The sequence below is a fragment of the Pseudophryne corroboree genome, chromosome 3 (assembly GCF_028390025.1).
Source record: "Pseudophryne corroboree isolate aPseCor3 chromosome 3, aPseCor3.hap2, whole genome shotgun sequence".
In the NCBI taxonomy this organism is placed as follows: domain Eukaryota; kingdom Metazoa; phylum Chordata; class Amphibia; order Anura; family Myobatrachidae; genus Pseudophryne; species Pseudophryne corroboree.
Genome location: NC_086446.1, coordinates 377,676,168 through 377,701,933, shown reverse-complemented (window position 1 = coordinate 377,701,933; position 25,766 = coordinate 377,676,168). Strand labels below are relative to the sequence as shown.

General features: G+C 48.3%; 1 protein-coding gene across 4 annotated transcripts in view; it reads right to left on the bottom strand.

Annotated features, from left to right (window-relative positions):
* Positions 1 to 10,517: 10,517 nt before the first annotated feature.
* Positions 10,518 to 25,766, bottom strand: part of MEIOC (meiosis specific with coiled-coil domain) — a 434,415-nt gene continuing 419,166 nt past the window's right edge. For 3 of the 4 annotated variants that reach the window (XM_063959970.1, XM_063959968.1, XM_063959969.1), the window contains 2 exons: positions 17,752 to 17,932; positions 10,518 to 12,020 (listed from right to left, as the gene is read on the bottom strand). In XM_063959970.1, coding sequence (XP_063816040.1) covers positions 11,848 to 12,020; positions 17,752 to 17,932 — 354 coding nt within the window. In that variant the 3' untranslated portion in view covers positions 10,518 to 11,847. The remainder of the gene's footprint in view (positions 12,021 to 17,751; positions 17,933 to 25,766) is intronic. The other variant, XM_063959971.1, reaches the window with a different exon arrangement.

The following is a 25,766-nucleotide window of genomic DNA, read 5'->3' as shown; positions in this document are numbered from 1 at the left end:
GAAGTGACGTTTCCATGCTTGACCACAAGCCCTGGAAATTTCTTCCCTGTGTGACTGCTCCCCAGCCTCTCAGGCTGGCATCCGTGGTCACCGGGACCCAGTCCTGAATGCCGAATCTGCGGCCCTCTAGAAGATGAGCACTCTGCAACCACCACAGGAGAGACACCATTGTCCTTGGAGACAGGGTTATCCGCTGATGCATTTGAAGATGCGATCCGGACCATTTGTCCAGCAGATCCCACTGAAAAGTTCTTGCGTGGAATCTGCCGAATGGAATCGCTTCGTAAGAAGCCACCATTTTTCCCAGGACCCTTGTACATTGATGCACTGACACTTGGCCTGGTTTTAGGAGGTTCCTGACTAGGTCGGATAACTCCCTGGCTTTCTCCTCCGGGAGAAACACCTTTTTCTGTACTGTGTCCAGAATCATCCCTAGGAACAGCAGACGTGTCGTCGGAATCAGCTGCGATTTTGGAATATTTAGAATCCATCCGTGCTGTCGTAGTACTACTTGAGATAGTGCTACTCCGACCTCTAACTGTTCTCTGGACCTTGCCCTTATCAGGAGATCGTCCAAGTAAGGGATAATTAAGACGCCTTTTCTTCGAAGAAGAATCATCATTTCGGCCATTACCTTGGTAAAGACCCGGGGTGCCGTGGACAATCCAAACGGCAGCGTCTGAAACTGATAGTGACAGTTCTGTACCACAAACCTGAGGTACCCTTGGTGAGAAGGGCAAATTGGGACATGGAGGTAAGCATCCTTGATGTCCAGAGACACCATATAGTCCCCTTCTTCCAGGTGCGCTATCACTGCTCTGAGTGATTCCATCTTGAATTTGAACCTTTGTATGTAAGTGTTCAAGGATTTCAGATTTAAAATAGGTCTCACCGAGCCGTCCGCCTTCGGTACCACAAACAGCGTGGAATAATACCCCTTTCCCTGTTGTAGGAGGGGTACCTTGATTATCACCTGCTGGGAATACAGCTTGTGAATGGCTTCCAATACCGCCTCCCTGTCGGGGGGAGACGTTGGTAAAGCAGAGTTCAGGAACCGGCGAGGGGGAGACGTCTCGAATTCCAATTTGTACCCCTGAGATACTACCTGCAGGATCCAGGGGTCCACTTGCGAGTGAGCCCACTGCGCGCTGAAATTCTTGAGACGGGCCCCCACCGTGCCTGAGTCCGCTTGTAAGGCCCCAGCGTCATGCTGAGGACTTGGCAGAAGCGGGGGAGGGCTTCTGTTCCTGGGAAGAGGCTGTCTGCTGCAGTCTTTTTCCCCTTCCTCTGCCCCGGGGCAGATACCAGTGGCCTTTTGCCCGCTTGCCCTTATGGGGACGAAAGGACTGAGCCTGAAAAGACGGTGTCTTTTTCTGCTGAGAGGTGACCTGGGGTAAAAAGGTGGATTTCCCAGCCGTTGCCGTGGCCACCAGGTGCGATAGACCGACCCCAAATAACTCCTCCCCTTTATACGGCAATACTTCCATATGCCGTTTGGAATCCGCATCACCTGACCACTGTCGCGTCCATAACCCTCTTCTGGCAGAAATGGACAGCGCACTTACTCTTGATGCCAGAGTGCAAATATCCCTCTGTGCATCTCTCATATATAGAAATGCATCCTTTAAATGCTCTATAGTCAATAATATATTGTCCCTGTCCAGGGTATCAATATTTTCAGTCAGGGAATCCGACCAAGCCACCCCAGCACTGCACATCCAGGCTGAGGCGATTGCTGGTCGCAGTATAATACCAGTATGTGTGTATATACTTTTTAGGATATTTTCCAGCTTCCTATCAGCTGGTTCCTTGAGGGCGGCCGTATCAGGAGACGGTAACGCCACTTGTTTTGATAAGCGTGTGAGCGCCTTATCTACCCTAGGGGGTGTTTCCCAACGCGCCCTAACCTCTGGCGGGAAAGGGTATAATGCCAATAATAAGATTTTACTTACCGATAAATCTATTTCTCGTAGTCCGTAGTGGATGCTGGGGACTCCGTCAGGACCATGGGGATTAGCGGCTCCGCAGGAGACAGGGCACAAAAATAAAGCTTTAGGATCAGGTGGTGTGCACTGGCTCCTCCCCCCATGACCCTCCTCCAAGCCTCAGTTAGGATACTGTGCCCGGACGAGCGTACACAATAAGGAAGGATTTTGAATCCCGGGTAAGACTCATACCAGCCACACCAATCACACCGTACAACTTGTGATCTGAACCCAGTTAACAGTATGACAACGTAGGAGCCTCTGAACAGACGGCTCACAACAATAACAACCCGATTTCTTTGTAACAATAACTATGTACAAGTATTGCAGACAATCCGCACTTGGGATGGGCGCCCAGCATCCACTACGGACTACGAGAAATAGATTTATCGGTAAGTAAAATCTTATTTTCTGTAACGTCCTAGTGGATGCTGGGGACTCCGTCAGGACCATGGGGATTATACCAAAGCTCCCAAACGGGCGGGAGAGTGCGGATGACTCTGCAGCACCGAATGAGAGGACTCCAGGTCCTCTTTAGCCAGGGTATCAAATTTGTAAAATTTTACAAACGTGTTCTCCCCCGACCATGTAGCTGCTCGGCAGAGTTGTAATGCCGAGACCCCTCGGGCAGCCGCCCAGGATGAGCCCACCTTCCTTGTGGAATGGGCCTTGACAGATTTAGGCTGTGGCAGGCCTGCCACAGAATGTGCAAGTTGAATTGTGCTACAAATCCAACGAGCAATCGTCTGCTTAGAAGCAGGAGCACCCAGCTTGTTGGGTGCATACAGTATAAACAGCGAGTCAGATTTTCTGACTCCAGCCGTCCTTGAAATATATATATTTTCAATGCCCTGACAACGTCCAGCAACTTGGAATCCTCCAAATCGCTAGTAGCCGCAGGCACCACAATAGGCTGGTTCAGGTGAAACGCTGACACCACCTTAGGCAGAAAATGAGGACGCGTCCGCAGTTCTGCCCTGTCCGAATGGAAAATCAGATATAGGCTTTTATACGATAAAGCCGCCAATTCTGACACTCTCCTGGCTGAAGCCAGGGCCAGTAGCATGGTTACTTTCCATGTAAGATATTTCAAATCCGCCGATTTGAGTGGCTCAAACCAATGGGATTTGAGAAAATCCAAAACTACATTAAGGTCCCACGGAGCCACTGGGGGCACAACCGGGGGCTGTATATGTAGTACTCCTTTTACAAAAGTCTGGACTTCAGGAACTGAAGCCAATTCTTTCTGGAAGAAAATCGACAGGGCCGAAATTTGAACCTTAATGGACCCCAACTTGAGGCTCATAGACAATCCTGTTTGCAGGAAATGTAGGAATCGACCCAATTGAAATTCCTCCGTGGGGGCCTTCCTGGCCTCACACCACGCAACATATTTTCTCCAAATCCGGTGATAATGTTGTGCAGTCACCTCCTTCCTGGCTTTTACCAGTGTAGGAATGACCTCTTCCGGAATGCCTTTTTCCCTTAGAATTCGGCGTTCAACCGCCATGCCGTCAAACGCAGCCGCGGTAAGTCTTGGAATAGACACGGTCCCTGCTGAAGCAGGTCCCGTCTTAGAGGTAGAGGCCACGGATCTTCCGTGAGCATCTCCTGAAGTTCCGGGTACCAAGTTCTTCTTGGCCAATCCGGAGCCACGAGTATCGTTCTTACTCCCCTTTGCCGTATAATTCTCAGTACTTTTGGTATGAGAGGCAGAGGAGGAAACACATACACTGACTGGAACACCCACGGCGTTACCAGAGCGTCCACAGCTATTGCCTGAGGGTCTCTTGACCTGGCGCAATACCTGTCCAGTTTTTTGTTGAGGCGAGACGCCATCATGTCCACCTTTGGTTTTTCCCAACGGTTCACAATCATGTGGAAGACTTCTGGATGAAGTCCCCACTCTCCCGGGTGTAGATCGTGTCTGCTGAGGAAGTCTGCTTCCCAGTTGTCCACTCCCGGAATGAACACTGCTGACAGTGCTATCACATGATCTTCCGCCCAGCGAAGAATCCTTGCAGCTTCTGCCATTGCTCTCCTGCTTCTTGTGCCGCCCTGTCTGTTTACGTGGGCGACTGCCGTGATGTTGTCCGACTGGATCAACACCGGCTGACCCTGAAGCAGGGGTTTTGCCAGGCTTAGAGCATTGTAAATCGCTCTTAGCTCCAGTATATTTATGTGAAGAGACATCTCCAGGTTTGACCATACTCCCTGGAAGTTTCTTCCCTGTGTGACCGCTCCCCAGCCTCTCAGACTGGCATCCGTGGTCACCAGGACCCAGTCCTGTATGCCGAATCTGCGGCCCTCTAACAGATGAGCACTCTGCAACCACCACAGAAGAGACACCCTTGTCCGTGGCGACAAGGTTATCCGCTGATGCATCTGCAGATGCGATCCGGACCATTTGTCCAGCAGATCCCACTGAAAAGTTCGTGTGTGGAATCTGCCGAATGGAATCGCTTCGTAAGAAGCCACCATCTTTCCCAGGACTCTTGTGCATTGATGCAGACACTTTCCCTGGTTTTAGGAGGTTCCTGACAAGTTCGGATAACTCCTTGGCTTTCTCCTCCGGAAGAAACACCTTTTTCTGAACCGTGTCCAGAATCATTCCCAGGAACAGCAGACGTGTCGTCGGGGTCAATTGAGATTTTGGAAAATTCAGAATCCACCCGTGCTGTTGCAGCACTATTTGGGTTAGTGCTACTACGTCCCCCAGCTGTTCCCTGGACCTTGCCCTTATCAGGAGATCGTCCAAGTAAGGGATAATTAATACGCCTTTTCTTCGTAGAAGAAACATCATTTCGGCCATTACCTTGGTAAAGACCCGAGGTGCCGTGGACAATCCAAACGGCAGCGTCTGAAACTGATAATGACAGTTTTGCACCACGAACCTGAGGTACCCTTGATGTGAAGGGCAAATTGGGACATGCAGGTAAGCATCCTTGATGTCCAGGGACACCATAAAGTCCCCTTCTTCCAGATTCGCTATCACTGCTCTGAGAGACTCCATCTTGAACTTGAATTTTTGTATGTACAGGTTCAAAGATTTCAGATTTAGAATAGGTCTTACCGAGCCGTCCGGCTTCGGTACCACAAATAGTGTGGAATAATACCCCTTTCCCTGTTGTAGGAGGGGTACCTTGACTATCACCTGCTGAGAATACAGCTTGTGAATGGCTTCCAATACCGTCGCCCTGTCTGAGGGAGACGTTGGCAGAGCAGACTTTAGGAACCGGCGAGGGGGAGACTTCTCGAATTCCAACCTGTAACCCTGAGATATTATCTGCAGGATCCAGGGGTCCACCTGTGAGTGAGCCCACTGTGCGCTGAAATTCTTGAGTCGACCCCCCACCGCCCCTGAGTCCGCTTGTAAAGCCCCAACGTCATGCTGAGGGCTTTGCAGAAGCCGGGGGGGGGGGGGGGGGTTCTGCTCCCGGGAAGAAGCTGCTTGGTGCACTCTCTTACCCTTTCCTTTGCCTCGGGGCAAATATGACTGTCCTTTCGCCCGCTTGTTCCTATAGGAACGAAAGGACTGCGGCTGAAAAGACGGTGTCTTTTTCTGTTGGGAGGGGACCTGAGGTAAAAAGGTGGATTTCCCGGCTGTTGCCGTGGCCACCAAATCCGATAGACCAAATAATTCCTCCCCCTTATACGGCAATACTTCCATATGCCGTTTGGAATCCGCATCACCTGACCATTGTCGCGTCCATAAACTTCTTCTGGCAGATATGGACATCGCACTTACTCTCGATGCCAGAGTGCAAATATCCCTCTGTGCATCTCGCATATATAGAAATGCATCCTTTAAATGCTCTATAGTCAGTAAAATACTGTCCCTATCCAGGGTATCAATATTTTCAGTCAGGGAATCCGACCAAACCACCCCAGCACTGCACATCCATGCAGAGGCGATGGCTGGTCGCAGTATAACACCAGTATGAGTGTATATACTTTTCAGGGTAGTTTCCAGCCTCCTATCAGCTGGATCCTTGAGGGCGGCCGTTTCAGGAGACGGTAACGCCACTTGTTTTGATAAGCGTGTGAGCGCCTTATCCACCCTAGGGGGTGTTTCCCAGCGCGCCCTAACCTCTGGCGGGAAAGGATATAATGCCAATAACTTCTTTGAAATTAGCAGTTTTCTATCGGGGTTAACCCACGCTTCATCACACACTTCATTCAATTCGTCTGATTCAGGAAAAACTACAGGTAGTTTTTTCAGACCCCACATAATACCCCTTTTTGTGGTACATGCAGTATCAGAGATATGTAAAGCCTCCTTCATTGCCGTGATCATATAACGTGTGGCCCTACTGGAAAATACGTTTGTTTCTTCACCGTCGACACTAGATTCGGTGTCCGGGTCTGTGTCGACCGACTGAGGTAAAGGGCGTTTTACAGCCCCTGACGGTGTCTGAGACGCCTGTACAGGTACTAACTGGTTTTCCGGCCGTCTCATGTCGTCAACTGATTTTTGTAATGTGCTGACATTATCACGTAATTCCATAAATAAAGCCATCCATTCCGGTGTCGACTCCCTAGGGGGTGACATCACCATTACCGGCAATTGCTCCGCCTCCACACCAACATCGTCCTCATACATGTCGACACACACGTACCGACACACAGCAGACACACAGGGAATGCTCTTATCGAAGACAGGACCCCACTAGCCCTTTGGGGAGACAGAGGGAGAGTTTGCCAGCACACACCCAAGCGCTATAAATATATAGGAACAACCCTATAGAAGTGTTGTCTCCCTTATAGCAGCTTAATATATATCAAAAACGCCAAAAAAAGTGCCCCCCCCCTCTCTTTTTTACCCTGTTTCTGTAGTGCAGTGCAGGGGAGAGTCCTGGGAGCCTTCCTCGCAGCGGAGCTGAGCAGGAAAATGGCGCTGTGTGCTGAGGAGATAGGCCCCGCCCCCTATTTCGGCGGGCTCTTCTCCGGAGTTTGTGAGACCTGGCAGGGGTTAAATACATCCATATAGCCCCAAGGGCTATATGTGATGTATTTTTTAGCCAGAACAAGGTATTCTCATTGCTGCCCAGGGCGCCCCCTGCAGCGCCCTGCACCCTCCGTGACCGCTGGTGTGAAGTGTGTGACAACAATGGCGCACAGCTGCAGTGCTGTGCGCTACCTCATGAAGACTGAAAAGTCTTCTGCCGCCGTTTCTGGACCTCTTCGCTTTTCGGCATCTGTAAGGGGGTCGGCGGCGCGGCTCCGGGACCGGACTCCATGGCTGGGCCTGTGTTCGATCCCTCTGGAGCTAATGGTGTCCAGTAGCCTAAGAAGCCAATCCATCCTGCACGCAGGTGAGTTCACTTCTTCTCCCCTAAGTCCCTCGTTGCAGTGAGCCTGTTGCCAGCAGGACTCACTGAAAATAAAAAACCTAAAAACTTTTTCTAAGCAGCTCTTTAGGAGAGCCACCTAGATTGCACCCTGCTCGGACGGGCACAAAAACCTAACTGAGGCTTGGAGGAGGGTCATGGGGGGAGGAGCCAGTGCACACCACCTGATCCTAAAGCTTTATTTTTGTGCCCTGTCTCCTGCGGAGCCGCTAATCCCCATGGTCCTGACGGAGTCCCCAGCATCTACTAGGACGTTAGAGAATTTTTTTTAGAAATTAGCAGTTTTTTATCGGGGGAAACCCACGCTTCATCACACACCTCATTTAATTCATCTGATTCAGGAAAAACTACGGGTAGTTTTTTCACACCCCACATAATACCCTTTTTTGTGGTACTTGTAGTATCAGAAATGTTCAAAACCTCCTTCATTGCCGTGATCATGTAACGTGTGGCCCTACTGGAAAATAAGTTTGTTTCCTCACCGTCGACACTGGAGTCAGTGTCCGTGTCGACCACCTGAGGTAACGGGCGCTTTCGAGCCCCTGACGGTGTTTGAGACGCCTGTACAGGTATTAACTGATTTGCCGGCTGTCTCATGTCGTCAACAGTCTTTTGTAAAGTGCTGACACTATCACGTAATTCCTTCCATAAGACCATCCAGTCAGGTGTCGACTCCCTAGAGGGTGACATCACTAATACAGGCAATTGCTCCGCCTCCATACCATTTTCCTCCTCATACATGTCGACACAACGTACCGACACACAGCACACACACAGGGAATGCTCTGATAGAGGACAGGACCCCACTAGCCCTTTGGGGAGACAGAGGGAGAGTTTGCCAGCACACACCAGAGCGCTATATATATACAGGGATAACCTTATATAAGTGTTTTTCCCTTATATAGCTGCTGTATAGATTTATCTGCCAAATTAGTGCCCCCCCTCTCTTGTTTTACCCTGTTTCTGTAGTGCAGGACTGCAGGGGAGAGTCAGGGAGCTTCCCTCCAACGGAGCTGTGAGGAAAAATGGCGCCAGTGTGCTGAGGAGATAGGCTCCGCCCCCTTCTCGGCGGCCATTCTCCCGCTTTTTTATGGAAAAACAGGCATGAGTTAAATGCATCCATATAGCCCAGGAGCTATATGTGATGCATTTTTTTGCCCCCTAAGGTGTTTATATTGCGTCTCAGGGCGCCCCCACCCAGCGCCCTGCAACCTCAGTGACCGGAGTGTGAAGTGTGCTGAGAGCAATGGCGCACAGCTGCGGTGCTGTGCGCTACCTTATTGAAGACAGGACGTCTTCTGCCGCCGATTTTTCCGGACCTCTTCTGCTCTTCTGGCTCTGTAAGGGGGACGGCGGCGCGGCTCTGGGACCCATCCATGGCTGGGCCTGTGATCGTCCCTCTGGAGCTAATGTCCAGTAGCCTAAGAAGCCCAATCCACTCTGCACGCAGGTGAGTTCGCTTCTTCTCCCCTTAGTCCCTCGATGCAGTGAGCCTGTTGCCAGCAGGTCTCACTGAAAATAAAAAACCTAAAACTAAACTTTTTTCTAAGCAGCTCAGGAGAGCCACCTAGACTGCACCCTTCTCGTTCGGGCACAAAAATCTAACTGAGGCTTGAAGGAGGGTCATAGGGGGAGGAGCCAGTGCACACCAGGTAGTCTTAAAGCTTTTACTTTTGTGCCCAGTCTCCTGCGGAGCCGCTATTCCCCATGGTCCTTTCGGAGTCCCCAGCATCCACTAGGACGTCAGAGAAATGTATGTACCCTTTTTGCCAGTGAGTAAGGTTTTAAAACATGCCTTCAGAGCGCCCCCCCTCCCTCACTCTGCACCCTTGCGCTGAGAGACATGACGCGCAGCGTCCCGCCGCTGCCCGTGTACCTGTATGCCGCCAACGATGACCGGAGGATCCCCTCTCTGCAGGACTCCGGTAACCATACTCACCAGCCTTCTGACTTCTGGCTCTGTTAGGTGGTGGCGGCAGTGCTGTGGGAGTGAACGCTGGCCAGGCTTGGGCTGTGTTCAGTACCCTTCAGAAGCTAATGGTGTCCTGTCAGCGGAAGCAGAACCATTAACTAATTGAGAAGTTGGTTCCTACTTCCAACCCTAAGTCCCACGAAGCAGGGAAGCTGTTGCCAGCAGCTTCCCTGTAAAGTAAAAAACCTAAGAAAGTCTTTTACCAGCAAAGCTCTGTAGAGCTCCACTAGTGTGCATCCAGTCTCCTGGGCACATTTTCTAAACTGAGGTCTGGAGGAGGGGCATAGAGGGAGGAGCCAGTTCACACTGTTGAAAAGTCTTAAAGTGCCGAAGGCTCCTGCGGAACCGTCTATACTCCATGGTACTAAAATGGACCCCAGCATCCTCTAGGACGTAAGAGAAATATTTTATTATTAATCTATCCTAGTGGAATGTCATTTATCCTATATAGTATAACACTTTACATAGTGCTACTTTGCACTATTGTGTACATTTTCTTTCTAACATCCTTTGTATCAAATAGAGTCAGGGACAGAAGTTTCAAGTATTTAGCCAGCGAGCAAGATTATTTTATTTCTACAAATCATTTTGACACTCATTCAAAATAAGGCGCACATATAGCGAAAGAGTGACATAAGACCATTGACCGTAAAAATAAAAGAACTTCCTAACAATGTTTGCTATAGATTGTGAAACTTGTTACTTTGTAAGGAATCAGTACAAAATCCCGCCGGACAGGATCCCAGTGGTCGGAATCCCGACCTGCACAATCCCGACAGGGGGGGGGGGGCGAGCGCAACGCAGCCCCTTGCGGGCTCGCCACGCTGCGGGCACGGTGCCTCGCTACGCTCGGCACACTAATTTATTCTCCCTCTATGGGTGTCGTGGACACCCACAGTGGGAGAATATGTCGGTATTCCGGTGTCGGTATTCCGACTGCAGGGACTCCGTCTGACGGGATCTTGACCGCATCCCCTTTGTAAAAGACATATTATTTTACTAGTTATACAGAAAACTTACCATGGCTAATTGACTCACCCGGGCCACTACTATATTTGCAGATAACAAATCGTTATTTAATTACAAATAACTTCTGTTAACTTCATATATGGTACTTTTAACAGCACTAAATAGTCAATAATCATACTGATTAATACAGTATTTCAATTTTCTATGGAGTAAACATGCGAGTCAGACAATTTTGCATTTAACAATACCACTTTTATTTTTTATTTTTTCAGATTGTACATTGTATGGGTACATGTCATCCACATGTTAATAACCACTGGATAAAAAAAAGGTTTTAACTGTTTTATGTGGTTATCCATAAAGTACATTAAAGATCTAGTGTGTGACCAAATCATTAAGACAGAAGTTTATTAATCGATGATAATATTAAGGATTCTTCCTCAAACCAAATTTCACTGAAATGTTACCCAACAGTCTATTAGATCAGAAATACATGCTTTTCACACTGCTGTGTCATACATACATCAAGATATGACATCAATATATTACATCTGCACTACAGCAATTGAGATCACACAAAAGGCAATATGTGATACTTTTGTCAAATGAGAAAAAATACAATATTTAATAATTACTTTAAAACAGAAGTAAAAGGTTAACAAAACAGTTACGTTTTTTTTACTTATTATTTTACAACTTCATATATACTAAAATGAAGGTTTTACAGTAAACCAAAGACTGTTTTTGTTTTTCTCTATATCTTCTGAAGATTATGAACTGGGATTTTCATTAAGAATTTTAAAACTGGTAAAAAGCAGCTTTTCAAAGACTGCAACTAAGAATAACTTTTAATGCATAAGATAATTGAGCATGGTTTGCAAAATAAATGTTCATCTTATTTATAATCATCAATGTGAAAACTAGATTTGGAAGAATATTTCTAAATCAATCCACAACTTGAGTTTTAAGAATTTGAATAAATACTCTGATGCTTTAAATATATTTCTACACGAAAGATGGACTGAGATGTTTGTGTTTGCTTAGTAATGTACAGAAAAGAACCTAATTCCACAATCATTGCAGATCTCAAAAACATGAAGCATCAATGCAAAATCAACTCAAGTCATCGTTTGTGGAACCATTGCTCAAGAATAGCTGGGAGAATACTCCCAAAGCAATGAGCACAATTTGGAGATCTGTACAATTAAAATAAACACATTAAAATTAATATTAGGGCCTTCATTGTATTATTCTGCCTTATCCCTACAATACAAGAATGTTGGGCAGACATAAACAGAGCTAAATCCTGTAATACATCTATAGACCATTCTTTCTGCTTCTATAAATAGAGAAAGGTGTTAGAATATTTAGCATTATTACAGCAAATTTAAAAGCAGGTGGGGTTACATTTTTTTTTCATTTACATTAGTAGTTTCTGAGAAATACCCAGAACGTTTTAATTTACTTCATTAGGAAAAAAATCTCCCCTAATTAAAAAAATAAAAGCAAACTAACAGGATGTGATTACTTAATCCAATAAAACAGGTGAAATTTCATATGATCCTGGTACTCAGCCCTTATCCTGTGCGTTGCCTATGGTCTGCAGAACCCTTTCTATGTCTCCGGTATTCTGTGCAGGTGATAGTTTAGGTAGTGTCATCTGCAAAGCACACCACAGTGCCGTCCGTGCTTTGCGGGTTGCTGTAGCCATATCTTTGATTGAGGATGCGAGTATAAATATATCTAGCATAGAGGAGAAAAAAGTTTTGATTTTTACAAATAAGAATTTACTCACCGGTAATTCTATTTCTCGTAGTCCGTAGTGGATGCTGGGAACTCCGTAAGGACCATGGGGAATAGCGGGCTCCGAAGGAGGCTGGGCACTCTAGAAAGATCTTTGACTACCTGGTGTGCACTGGCTCCTCCCACCATGACCCTCCTCCAAGCCTCAGTTAGGTACTGTGCCCGGACGAGCGTACACAATAAGGAAGGATTTTGAATCCCGGGTAAGACTCATACCAGCCACACCAATCACACCGTACAACTCGTGATATGAAACACAGTTAACAGTATGAAACAATAGAGCCTCTCAACAGATGGCTCAACAATAACCCGATTTAGTTAACAATAACTATGTACAAGTAATGCAGATAAACCGCACTTGGGATGGGCGCCCAGCATCCACTACGGACTACGAGAAATAGAATTACCGGTGAGTAAATTCTTATTTTCTCTAACGTCCTAGTGGATGCTGGGAACTCCGTAAGGACCATGGGGATTATACCAAAGCTCCCAAACGGGCGGGAGAGTGCGGATGACTCTGCAGCACCGAATGAGAGAACTCCAGGTCCTCCTCAGCCAGGGTATCAAATTTGTAGAATTTTGCAAACGTGTTTGCCCCTGACCAAGTAGCTGATCGGCAAAGTTGTAAAGCCGAGACCCCTCGGGCAGCCGCCCAAGATGAGCCCACCTTCCTTGTGGAATGGGCATTGACAAATTTTGGCTGTGGCAGGCCTGCCACAGTATGTGCAAGCTGAATTGTACTACAAATCCAACGAGCAATAGTCTGCTTAGAAGCAGGAGCACCCAGCTTGTTGGGTGCATATAGGATAAACAGCGAGTCAGATTTTCTGACTCCAGCCGTCCTGGAAACATATATTTTCAGGGCCCTGACAACGTCTAGCAACTTGGAGTCCTCCAAATCCTTAGTAGCCGCAGGCACCACAATAGGCTGGTTCAGGTGAAACGCTGACACCACCTTAGGGAGAAACTGGGGACGAGTCCTCAATTCTGCCCTATCCATATGGAAAATCAAATAAGGGCTTTTACAAGACAAAGCCGCCAATTCTGATACTCGCCTGGCAGAAGCCAAGGCCAATAACATAACCACCTTCCATGTGAGATATTTCAGATCCACGGTTTTTAGTGGTTCAAACCAAAGTGATTTTAAGAAAACTCAACACCACGTTGAGATCCCAAGGTGCCACAGGAGGCACAAACGGGGGCTGACTATGCAGCACTCCTTTTATAAATGTCTGAACTTCAGGTACTGAAGCTAGTTCTTTTTTGAAAGAAAATCGACAGAGCCGAGATCTGTACCTTAATGGAACCCAATTTAAGGCCCATAGTCACTCCTGCTTGCAGGAAATGCAGAAATCGACCTAGTTGAAATTCCTCTGTTGGGGCCCTTTCGGCCTCACACCATGCAACATATTTTCGCCATATGCGGTGATAATGAGTTGCTGTAACCTCTTTCCTGGCTTTAGTAAGCGTAGGAATTACTTCCTCCGGAATACCCTTTTCCTTCAGGATCCGGCGTTCAACCGCCATGCCGTCAAACGCAGCCGCGGTAAGTCTTGGAACAGACAGGGCCCCTGCTGCCGCAGGTCCTGACTGAGTGGCAGAGGCCATGGGTCCTCTGATATAAATTCTTGAAGTTCTGGGTACCAAGCTCTTCTTGGCCATCCACGAGTATCGTTCTTACACCTCGCCTTCTTATTATTCTCAGTACCTTTGGTATGAGAGGCAGAGTGGAGAACACCTAAACCGACTGGTACACCCACGGTGTTACCAGAGCGTCCATAGCTATCGCCTGAGGGTCCCTTGACCTGGAGCAATATCTTTTATAGCTTTTTGTTAAGGCGGGACGCCATCATGTCCACCTGTGGCCTTTCCCAATGGTGTACAATCCTATTGGAAGACTTCTGGAGGAAGTCCCCATTCTCCCGGGTGGAGGTCGTGTCTGTTGAGAAGATCTGCTTCCCAGTTGTCCACTCCGGGAATGAACACTGCTGACAGTGCTAACACATGATTTTCCGCCTATCGGAGAATCCTTGTGGCTTCTGCCATCGCCATCCTGCTTTTTGTGCCGCCCTGTTGATTACATGGGCGACTGCCGTGATGTTGTCTGATTGGATCAGTACCGGCTGGTTTTGAAGCAGAGGCCTTGCTGGCCTCAGGGCATTGTAAATGGCCCTCAGATCCAGAATATTTATGTGTAGGGAAATAACCTGACTTGACCAAAGTCCCTGGAAGTTTCTTCCCTATGTGACTGCCCCCCAGCCTCAAAGGCTGGAATCCATGGTCACTAGGACCTAGTCCTGTATGCCGAACCTGCGGCCCTCTTGAAGATGGGCACTCTGCAGCCACCACAGTAGAGATACCCTGGTCCTTGGAGACAGGGTTATCAGCCTATGCATCGGAAGATGCGATCCGGACCACTTGTCCAACAGGTCCCTCTGAAAAGTTCTTGTATGGAACCTGCCTAATGGGATTGCTTCGTAGGAAGCTACCATTTTTCCCAGGACTCGCGTGCAATGATGCACCGCTACCTATTTTGGTTTCAGGAGGTCTCTGACTAGAGATGACAACTCCTTGGCTTTCTCCTCCGGGAGAAACACTATTTCTGGTTTATGTCCAGAACCATCCCCAGGAACAGTAGACGTGTCATAGGAACCAGCTGTGACTTTGGACTGTTTAGAATCCACCTATGCTGTTGTAGCACTTTCCAAAATAGTGCTACCCCGACTACCAACTGCTCCTTGGACCTCGCCCTTATAACGAGATTGTCCAATTACGGGATAATTACAACTCCCTTTTTTTGAAGGAGTATCATCATTTCGGCCATTACCTTGATAAAACACCCTCGGTGCCATGTACAGTCCAAACGGCAGTGTCTGGACTTGGTAATGGTAATCCTGTACCACAAATCTGAGGTACTCCTGGCGAGGATGGTAAATGGGGACATGCAGGTAAGCATCCTTGATGTCCCGGGATACCATGTAATCCCCCTCGTCCAGGCTTGCAATAACCGCCCTGAGCGATTCCATCTTGAACTTGAATTTTTTTATGTTCAAGGATTTTAAATATAAAATGGGTCACCCCGAACCATGCGGTTTCGGTACCCCAACCCGTGTGGAATAGTAACCCCGTCCTTGTTGAAGTAGGGGCACCTTGAGTATTACCTGCTGGGAATACCGCTTATTAATTGCCTCTAGCACAGCCTCCCTGCTTGAGGGAGTTGTCAGCAAGGCATATTTTAGGAAACGGCTGGGGGGAGACATCTCTAATTCTAGCTTGTACCCCTGAAATACTACTTGGAAGAAACAGGGATCCACCTGTGAGCGAGCCCACTAATTGCTGAAATTTTTGAGGCGGCCCCCCACCGTACCTGGCTACACCTGTGGAGCACCCGCGTCATGGTGTGTACTCACAGGAGGCGGGGGAAGAATCTTGATTCTCGGAACAGGCTGATTGGTGCAGCTTTTTCCCTCTACCCTTGTCTCTGTACAGAAAGGAAGCGCCATTTGACCCGCTTGCTTTTCTGAAGCCGAAAGGACTGTACCTTTTTCTGTGAGGAAACCTGAGGTAAAATTATTTCTTCCCAGCCGTTGCTGTGGATACGAGGTCCCAGAGACCATCCCCAAATAATTCCTCACTCTTATAAGGCTCTCTATGCGCTTTTTAAGTCAGCATCACCTGTCCAGTGACAGGTCTCTAATACCCTCCTGACAGAATGGATATTACATTTATTTTGGATGCCAGCCGGCAAAATATCCCTCTGTGCATCCCCCATATATAAGACAACGTCTTTAATATGTTTTTATGTTTGCCAACTATTATCCCTGTTTGACAGGGTCACCAACCACGCTGCAGCAGCACTATCTGCAGGTCTCAGTCTAGTACCTGAGTGTGTAAATACAGACTTCAGGATAGCTTCCTGTTTTTTTTATCAACAGGTACCTATTAAAGTGGCCGTATCCTAAGACGGCAGTGCCACCTTTTTTGACAAACGTGTGAGCGCCTTATCCACCCTAGGGGATATCTCCCAGCGTAACTTATCCTCCTGGCGGGAAAGGGTACGCCATCAGTAACTTTTTATAAATTACCAGTTTCTTAACGGGGGAACCCACGCTTTTCACACACTTCATTTATTCATCTGATGGGGGAACAAAACACTGCCTGTTTTTTCTCCCCAAACCTAAAACCCATTTATAGAGGTTAAAGTCAGAAATGTATAACACATTTTTTATTGCCGGGAACAAGTCACGGATTGGAATGTGTATATGTCTCCACCTTGTCGACACTGGAGTCAGACTCCGTGTCGACATCTGTGTCTGCCATCTGAGAGAGCGGGCGTTTTTGAGCCCCTGATGGCCTTTGAGACGCCTGGGCAGGCGCGGGCTGCGAAGCCGGCTGTCCCACAGCTGTTACGTCATCCACCCTTTTATGTAAGGAGTTGACACTGTCGGTTAATACCTTTTACCTCTCTATCCACTCTGGTGTCGGCCCCACAGGGGGCGACATCACATATATCGGCCTTTGTTCCGTCACCATATAAGCCTCCTCATTCAACATGTCGACACAGCCGTACCGACACACCGCAGACACACAGGGAATGCTCTAAACGAGGACAGGACCCACAAAAGCCCTTTGGGGGGACAGAGTGAGAGTATGCCAGCACACACCAGAGCGCTATATACTGCAGGGACTAACTGAGTTATGTCCCCTATAGCTTTATATCTATATATATAATGTATACTGCGCCTAAATTTAGTGCCCCCTCTCTCTTTTTTTAACCCTTGTAGACTGCAGGGGAGAGCCAGGGAGCTTACCTCCAACGGAGCTGTGAGGGAAAATGGCGCCAGTGTGCTGAGTAGATAGGCTCCGCCCCTTTTTCGCGGCCTATTCTCCCGTTTTTTATGGACTTCTGGCAGGGGTATTTACCTCATATATAGCCCCTGGGGCTATATATTGAGGTGTTTTTGCCAGCCAAGGTGTTTTTATTGCTGCCTCAGGGCGCCCCCCCCCCAGCGCCCTGCACCCTCAGTGACCGGAGTATGAAGTGTGTGAGAGGAGCAATGGCGCACAGCTGCAGTGCTGTGCGCTACCTTGGTGAAGACTGAGTCTTCATGCCGCCGATTTTCCGGACCATCTTCTTGCTTCTGGCTCTGTAAGGGGGACGGCGGCGCGGCTCCGGGACCGAACATCAAGGCTGGGCCTGCGGTCGATCCCTCTGGAGCTAATGGTGTCCAGTAGCCTAAGAAGCCCAATCCGGCTGCAAGCAGGCGAGTTCGCTTCTTCTCCCCTTAGTCCCTCGCTGCAGTGAGCCTGTTGCCAGCAGGTCTCACTGAAAAGAACAAATTCTAAGACTATAACTTTCTAAGAGCTCAGGAGAGCCCCTAGTGTGCATCCAACCTCGGCCGGGCACGAAATCTAACTGAGGCTTGGAGGAGGGTCATGGTGGGAGGAGCCAGTGCACACCAGGTAGTCTAAGATCTTTCTAGAGTGCTCAGCCTCCTTCGGAGCCCGCTATTCCCCATGGTCCTTACGGAGTTCCCAGCATCCACTAGGACGTTAGAGAAATAGATGTTAATGCATTTAAAGTATTCTAAATTATCTTTTGAATTATGACTTAAGTCCTATGAGATACCCAAAATAATTATTACAATATCCCTCTCAGTAGTCTCTATACCTCTGTCATCATGATGGCGAGGTCTACTATGCTTCTGGCGATTTGATGTATTGGCTATCTCATCTTTGCGATGGGTTTGAACACTGTGAATTGCTTCCAAGTAGCGGTCAATGGCAGTGGAAATGTTTGCATGAAGTGGTGAGCTACGGAAGCGCTCCATTTTACCCAGTAGAGTTGCAACCTTGTAAACACAAGAGTTTACAATATAAGGGAAAGAATGCCAAAAAGGTGTTTCAGATTAGTGAGTCACATAAACAATGAGAATTTCAAAGAGATGAAAAAATAGGATTTTAATTACCTACCGGTAAATCCTTTTCTCGTAGTCCATAGAGGATGCTGGGGTCCACATTAGTACCATGGGGTATAGATGGGTCCACCAGGAGCCATTGGCACTTTAAGAGTTTAACAGTGTGGGCTGGCTCCTCCCTCTATGCCCTTCCTACCAGACTCAGTCTAGAAACTGTGCCCGAGGAGACAACATACTTCGACAGAAGGAATTACACAGATAGTGGCGAGATTCATACCAGCTCACACAACAGACAAATCCGGCTAACATGCCGGAAAACTCAGCAACAGCTGAAATAGTAAACAAGGCAGAACTTACCTAGGAACCAGGTAGAATTGAACTATAAAACCAATGCAGGAAAACAAAGCACTGGGCGGGCGCCCAGCATCCTCTACGGACTATGAGAAAAGGATTTACCGGTAGGTAATTAAAATCCTATTTTCTCTTACGTCCAAGAGGATGCTGGGGTCCATATTAGTACCATGGGGATGTACCAAAGCTCCCAGTACGGGAGGGAGAGCGCGGAGGCTCCTGCAAGACTGATTGGCATCTGATTACCTCAAGTTTGGTCAAAGTATCGAACTTGTAAAACGTGTTCGAACCAGACCAAGTAGCAGTTCGGCAAAGATGTAAGGTCGAGACACCCCGGGCAGCCGCCCAGGAAGAACCCACTTTACAAGTAGAGTGGGCCTTAACCGATTTCGGACACGGCAATCCTGCCGTAGAATATGCATGCTGGATAGTGAACCTGATCCAGCGTGAAATCGACTGCTTAGAAGCAGGACACCCAATTTTCTTGGGATCATAGAGGACAAACAGAGAGTCAGTTTTTCTATGACGAGCTGTCCTCTTCACATAGATCTTCAAAGCCCTCACAACATCCAAAGCCTTTGAAGAAATTGAGGAGTCAGTAGCCACTGGCACCACAATAGGTTGGTTGATATGAAAAGCCGATACAACCTTAGACAGGAACTGTGGACGAGTCCTAAGATCCGCCCCTGTCTTCATGGAAGATCAGATAGGGACTTTTACAAGATAAAGCCCCCAATTCCGACACGCGTCGGGCAGATGCCAAGGCCAACAAAGTGACCACCTTCCACGTGAGAAACTTGATGTCAGCCTCCAGCAGAGGCTCAAACCAAGCTGATTGTAGGAACTGCAATACCACATCAAGATCCCAGGGCGCCGATGGCACCACAAAGGGAGGTTGGATGTGCAGAACCCCTTTCAAAAAGGTCTGAACCTCAGGGAGGACAGCCAATTGTTTTTGAAAGAAGATGGACAAAGCAGAGATTTGGACCTTGATGGAGCCCAATCTCAGGCCCATATCCACACCTGCTTGCAGGAAAAGAAGAAAATGTCCAAGTTGAAACTCCACCGCAGGAAATTTCCTTGATTCACACCAAAAAACATATTTCTTCCAAATACGGTGGTAATGTTCAGACGTTACCCCCTTCCTAGCCTAAATAAGGGTAGGGATAACCTCACTCGGGATACCCTTCCGAGCTAAGATCTGGCGTTCAACCGCCATGCCGTCAAACGTAGCCGTGGTAAGTCTTGATAGGCGAACGGCCCCTGCAGTAGCAGATCCTCCAACAGAAGATCCAGCAGATCTGCGTACCAAGCCCTCCTTGGCCAGTCCGGAGCAATGAGGATTGCCAGAAACTTTGTTCTTCTCACCAGCTGAAGAACCCTTGGTATCAGAGGAAGTGGAGGGAACACATACACTGACGTGAACACCCACGGTGTTACCAGTGCGTCCACCGCCACTGCCTAAGGGTCTCTCAACCTGGAACAGTACCTCCATAGCTTCTTGTTGAGGCGGGAGGCCATCATGTCTATGTGAGGAACCCCCCACCAAGCGGTTACCTCCTCGAACACCTCTGGGTGGAGGCCCCACTCTCCTGGATGGAGATCGTGTCTGCTGAGGAAGTCTGCTTCAGAGTTGTCTACTCCCGGAATGAAGATTGCTGACAACGCCACCGCGTGCCTTTCTGCTCAGAGGAGTATTCTTGACAACTCTGACATGGCAGCCCTGCTCTTCGTTCCGCCTTGCCGGTTTATGTAGGCCACTGTGGTCACGTTGTCCGACTGCACCTGGACAGCCCGATCCTGTAGAAGGTGAGCTGCCTGCAGAAGGCCGTTGAACACGGCTCTTAGCTCCAGAATGTTTATTGGGAGAAGGGATTCTTGATCCGACCACCTTCCTTGGAAGGTTTCCCCCTGAGCGACTGCTCCCCAACCTCTTAGACTTGCATCTGTGGTTAGAAGGATCCAGTCCTGAAATCCAAACCTTCAGCCTTCTAGAAGGTGTGGTAGTTGTAGCCACCAGAGGAGCGAAATCCTGGCTTTCAGTGACAGACGTATCCTCTGGTGCATGTGTAGGTGAGATCCCGACCACTGGTCCAAGAGATCCAGCTGGAAGGATCGAGCATGAAACCTTCCGTATTGTAGAGCCTCATAGGAGGCAACCATCTTCCCCAGAAGGCGGATGCACTGATGAACCGAGACCCGGGTAGGCTTTATCACCAATGCTTTCTCCACCCGCAGAAACACCCTCTGCACTTCCGTGTCTAGGATCATCCCCAGGAAAGACAGCCTCCTCGTTGGCTCCAGATGAGACTTTGGAAGGTTCAGGATCCAACCGTGCTTCCTGAGCAGATGTGTAGTGAGAGCAATGGATCGCAACAACTTCTCCCTGGACGACGCCTTGATCAGGAGATGGTCCAGATATGGAATTTTGTTCACCTCCTGCTTTTGTTCACCTCCACCTTGGTGAAGATCCTCGGTGTTGTGGAGAGGCCAAACGGCAGCGCCTGAAACTGATAGTGATCGTCCAACAGTGCAAACCTCAGATATGCCTGATGCAGCGACCAAATGGGAATGTGGAGGTAGGCATCCTTGATGTTCAGAGACACCAAGAACTCCCCCTCCGTCAGTCCTGTGATGACAGCTCTCAGAGATTCCATCTTGAATTTGAACTCTCTGAGATAAGGGTTCAAAGACTTTAGATTCAAACTTGGCGTATCGAACCATCCGGTTTCGGTACCACGAAAAGGTTCGAATAATAACCTTTGTTCCACTGCTGAGGCGGAACAGGGACAATGACCTCGGAAACCACCAATTTTCGGATGGCCTTCAGAAGAATTGTTCTGTCTGCCGGCAGAGCTGGCAAGCCTGACTTGAAGAAACGGTGAGGTTGGAGATTTTGAAACTCCAGTCTGTACCCCCTGGACACTATATCCAGGACCATGGGGTCCAGGCCAGATGACACCCAGACGTGGCTGAAATGCCGGAGTCTTGCCCCCACCTGACCTTCCTCCAGGCCTCCGTCATGCGGAGGACTTAGTGGCATCAGAAGCGAGCTTCTGGGCCTGGGAACCTGTGGGAGCAGGTTTCTTTCCTATGGCAGGACCACCTCTGAAGGTGTTCGAAGGCTTGTTCTTTCTAGATCTTGCAGGCCGAAAGGACTGTGACGTGGCTGGTGTAAAGGGCTTCTTCGTAGCCGGAGCCGCTGAGGGGAGAAAAGGAGACTTACCCACGGTAGCCGTGGCAATCCATCGCCTCTTTAAAGAGAGCCTGACCTGTATATGGTAGGCCCACCACACACTTCCTGGATTCCGCGTCCGCCGACCATTGGCGCAGCCAGAGAACCCTGCGAGCTGAGACGGACATGGAGGAGATCCCCACAGCCATGGAACTCAGGTCCTTCATGGAATCAACCAGGAACCCTGCAGAATCATCAATATTACGTAAGAATAAATCAACGTCACCTCTATCCAGCGTAGTAGATTCCTCCTGCAGAGTGATTGACCACCTGGCAACAGCTTTTGCAATCCAAGCACAGGCTATAGTAGGCCGCAATATAGCCCCTGAAGCCATGTAAATGGATTTTAGCGTAGCATCCACCTTGCGATCCGCCGGGTCCTTCAACACGGTGGATCCCGGGACTGGCAGCACCACCTGTTTGGACAGCCTAGAGACAGAGGCGTCGACTATCGGCGGGGACTCCCATTTTTTCCTATCTTCCTCTGGGAAGGGAAAAGCAACGAAGACCCTCTTAGGGATCTGGAATTTCTTCTCAGGCTTTTTCAAAGATAGCATTTAATTCTTTGGATGCCGGGAAGGTGAGGGGGGACTTTTTATTGTCTGTGAAAAAGGCCTCCTCTACCTGCTCAGGAGCTGTGTCAGTAATGTGTAACACATCCCTTACAGCTTCAGTCATCAACTGCACCCCCTTAGCAAGTGAAGCAGTCCACCTCAACGCATCCCCGTCACTGTCTGCAGGGTCAGAATCGGTGTCCGTGTCATCCTGCATAAGTTTGGCAAGTGCACGTTTGTGAGAATGTACCGCAGGGGACCCCGAGGAAGCAGTATCAGACCATACTACCATAGAGGATTGCAGAACTTGAGTGGCATGCTCAGTCCTAGCAACTCTATCGTAAATCTGATAAACAGCCCCCCTCAGAGAGACTAACCATTCTGGCTCTCTAGCTGGGATCTGCGCTACAACAGTGCTATCCTGATTACATGGTATGGAGTGTTCCTGGGAAGATAAATCCTCTGCAGCATATGAAACCGTGTCCCTAGACATGTTTGCACATACACACCAATCACCCCACAAACACACAGGGTACTGGGTAGACCGTTCCCCCCCCCCCCCCCCCCCAGAATGGCAGAGAAACACAGAGATTGGAGCCAACCCACACACAGCGCTATTATAGGTATAGGGAGACCCTAACCAGCGCTGACTGTGTCCCTTACTAGGTGACACAGTCTTTACACAGCCTCCCCTCCCTTCAACAACCCCCTGGTACTGTACAGATAGCTGGAGGTGCTCTGGACGGACCTGTTCTTCCACTGGCAGTGAGCTGCAGGCAGGAAAATGGCCCTGAACGCTGCTGGGTCCGCTCTGAGGAGAAGCTCCGCCCCCTTAATGGCTCACCCACTCTGTGAGATTATGGTCAGTGTAGGGTTAGGTGCTGGCTCAGGGCGCCCCTCACAGCGCCGCACCGCACCACAGTACCGCTGAGCCGTCCAGGAGTGCGGTCCTACCCTTAAAGCCGCCCTCTTCACACTGACCCCCCGCTTGTAAGGGGGGACAGTGACTTACTCGCCACACTTCAGCTCTGCAAGGGGGTGGCGGCTGGCTGCCGGGGTGAGCGTTCCCCTGTGGCGGGGCGCGATCTGTCCCCTCTGGAGCTCAATGCCCAGTCAGCGGATACAGTGACTCAGACCCCGCAGGGCGGACACTGCTCCCCCTCTCAGTCCCTCGTTGCAGGCAGGCTGTTGCCAGCAGCCTCCTGTAAAAAAATTAACTCTAAGATAAACTTTTACCAGGAAAGCTCTGTAGAGCTCCCCTAGCTGTGACCGGCTCCTCCGGGCACATTTTCTAAACTGAGTCTGGTAGGACGGGCATAGAGGGAGGAGCCAACGCACACTGTTAAACTCTTAAAGTGCCAATGGCTCCTGGTGGACCCGTCTATACCCCATGGTACTAATATGGACCCCAGCATCCTCTAGGACATAAGAGAAAAATATAGTTTGGTTATTCCACACCAAATAAACACAGGGTTTCAAAGTGACCGTTTCAGATTATATATTAGTTGATGCCTTGAATGTGAAGCTAAGTTCATGATCTTATAGGCTCATTTATCAATGAGTAATAAATTTAAAAAGACAATCAGCTCCTAACTGCCATTTTTTCAAACACAGCCTGTAAAATGGCAGTTAGGAGCTGACTGGCTGGTGCAATGTATCACTCACAGTGAGTTTTATCACTCATTGATAAATGAGCCCATTAGTCTGATAAGTACACTGGTTTTCAAGTTATATGCCTTTTAAAGCTGCAATGAAAAAAGAATCAAAGTTTTGATTTGGATTTTTTTTAATAAAAAAAACCAACTTTTTAAATATATAAATAAATAAAAAATCGAAAAAGTTGTTCATACTGTTGTTAATAAATACCCACATTTTTTAATTTTGGGATCATGATAGGATCATTTGCTACAAGAGGTTTCACTTTGGACTGTTTGTTAAAATAATGAAAATGAGAGCTATTTAAGCATATTCATTACTTTTCATGTAATGCATCTCCCTTTGATGTATATTATGTACAATGACACAGTAGGTTAATACTAAAATATTTAGAGGGGTATGCAATTAACTCCATTTTTTTCGTCTACGTGAAAAAAATTATCTTTTTGCTATTTTTAGGGCGAATGGGGATTTGCCCTATGCAAAAGCAGGGCCGGACTTTCGCATAGACGAAAAATGTGACAGGGGCAGAAAAATAAGATTTTACTTACCGATAAATCTATTTCTCATAGTCCGTAGTGGATGCTGGGGACTCCGTCAGGACCATGGGGAATAGCGGCTCCGCAGGAGACAGGGCACAAAAGCAAGCTTTTAGGATCACATGGTGTGTACTGGCTCCTCCCCCTATGACCCTCCTCCAAGCCTCAGTTAGGTACTGTGCCCGGACGAGCGTACACAATAAGGAAGGATCTTGAATCCCGGGTAAGACTCATACCAGCCACACCAATCACACCGTACAACTTGTGATTTGAACCCAGTTAACAGTATGATAACAATGAAGTAGCCTCTAAAAAAGATGGCTCACAACAATAATAACCCGATTTTTTTGTAACAATAACTATGTACAAGTAATGCAGACAATCCGCACTTGGGATGGGCGCCCAGCATCCACTACGGACTATGAGAAATAGATTTATCGGTAAGTAAAATCTTATTTTCTCTAACGTCCTAGTGGATGCTGGGGACTCCGTCAGGACCATGGGGATTATACCAAAGCTCCCAAACGGGCGGGAGAGTGCGGATGACTCTGCAGCACCGAATGAGAGAACTCCAGGTCCTCCTCAGCCAGGGTATCAAATTTGTAGAATTTAGCAAACGTGTTTGCCCCTGACCAAGTAGCTGCTCGGCAAAGTTGTAAAGCCGAGACCCCTCGGGCAGCCGCCCAAGATGAGCCCACCTTCCTTGTGGAATGGGCATTTACAGATTTTGGCTGTGGCAGGCCTGCCACAGAATGTGCAAGCTGAATTGTACTACAAATCCAACGAGCAATAGTCTGCTTAGAAGCAGGAGCACCCAGCTTTTTGGGTGCCTACAATATAAACAGCAAGTCAGACTTTCTGACTCCAGCCGTCCTGGAATTATATATATATATATATATATATTTTCAGGGCCCTGACAACGTCTAGCAACTTGGAGTCCTCCAAGTCCCTAGTAGCCGCAGGCACCACAATAGGTTGTTTCAGGTGAAACGCTGACACCACCTTAGGAAGAAACTGGGGACGAGTCCGCAGTTCTGCCCTGTCCGAATGGAAAATCAAATATGGGCTTTTATAAGACAAAGCCGCCAATTTTGACAATCGCCTGGCCGAGGCCAGGGCCAACAGCATGGTCACTTTCCATGTGAGATATTTCAAATCCACAGATTTGAGTGGTTCAAACCAATATGATTTGAGGAATCCCAACACTACGTTGAGATCCCACGGTGCCACTGGAGGCACACAAGGGCTGTATATGCAATACTCCCTTGACAAACGTCTGGACTTCAGGAACTGAAGCCAATTCTTTCTGGAAGAAAATCTATAGGGCCGAAACTTGAACCTTAATGGACCCCAATTTGAGGCTCATAGACACTCCTGTTTGCAGGAAGTGCAGAAATCGACCTAGTTGAAATTTTTTCGTGGGGCCTTCCTGG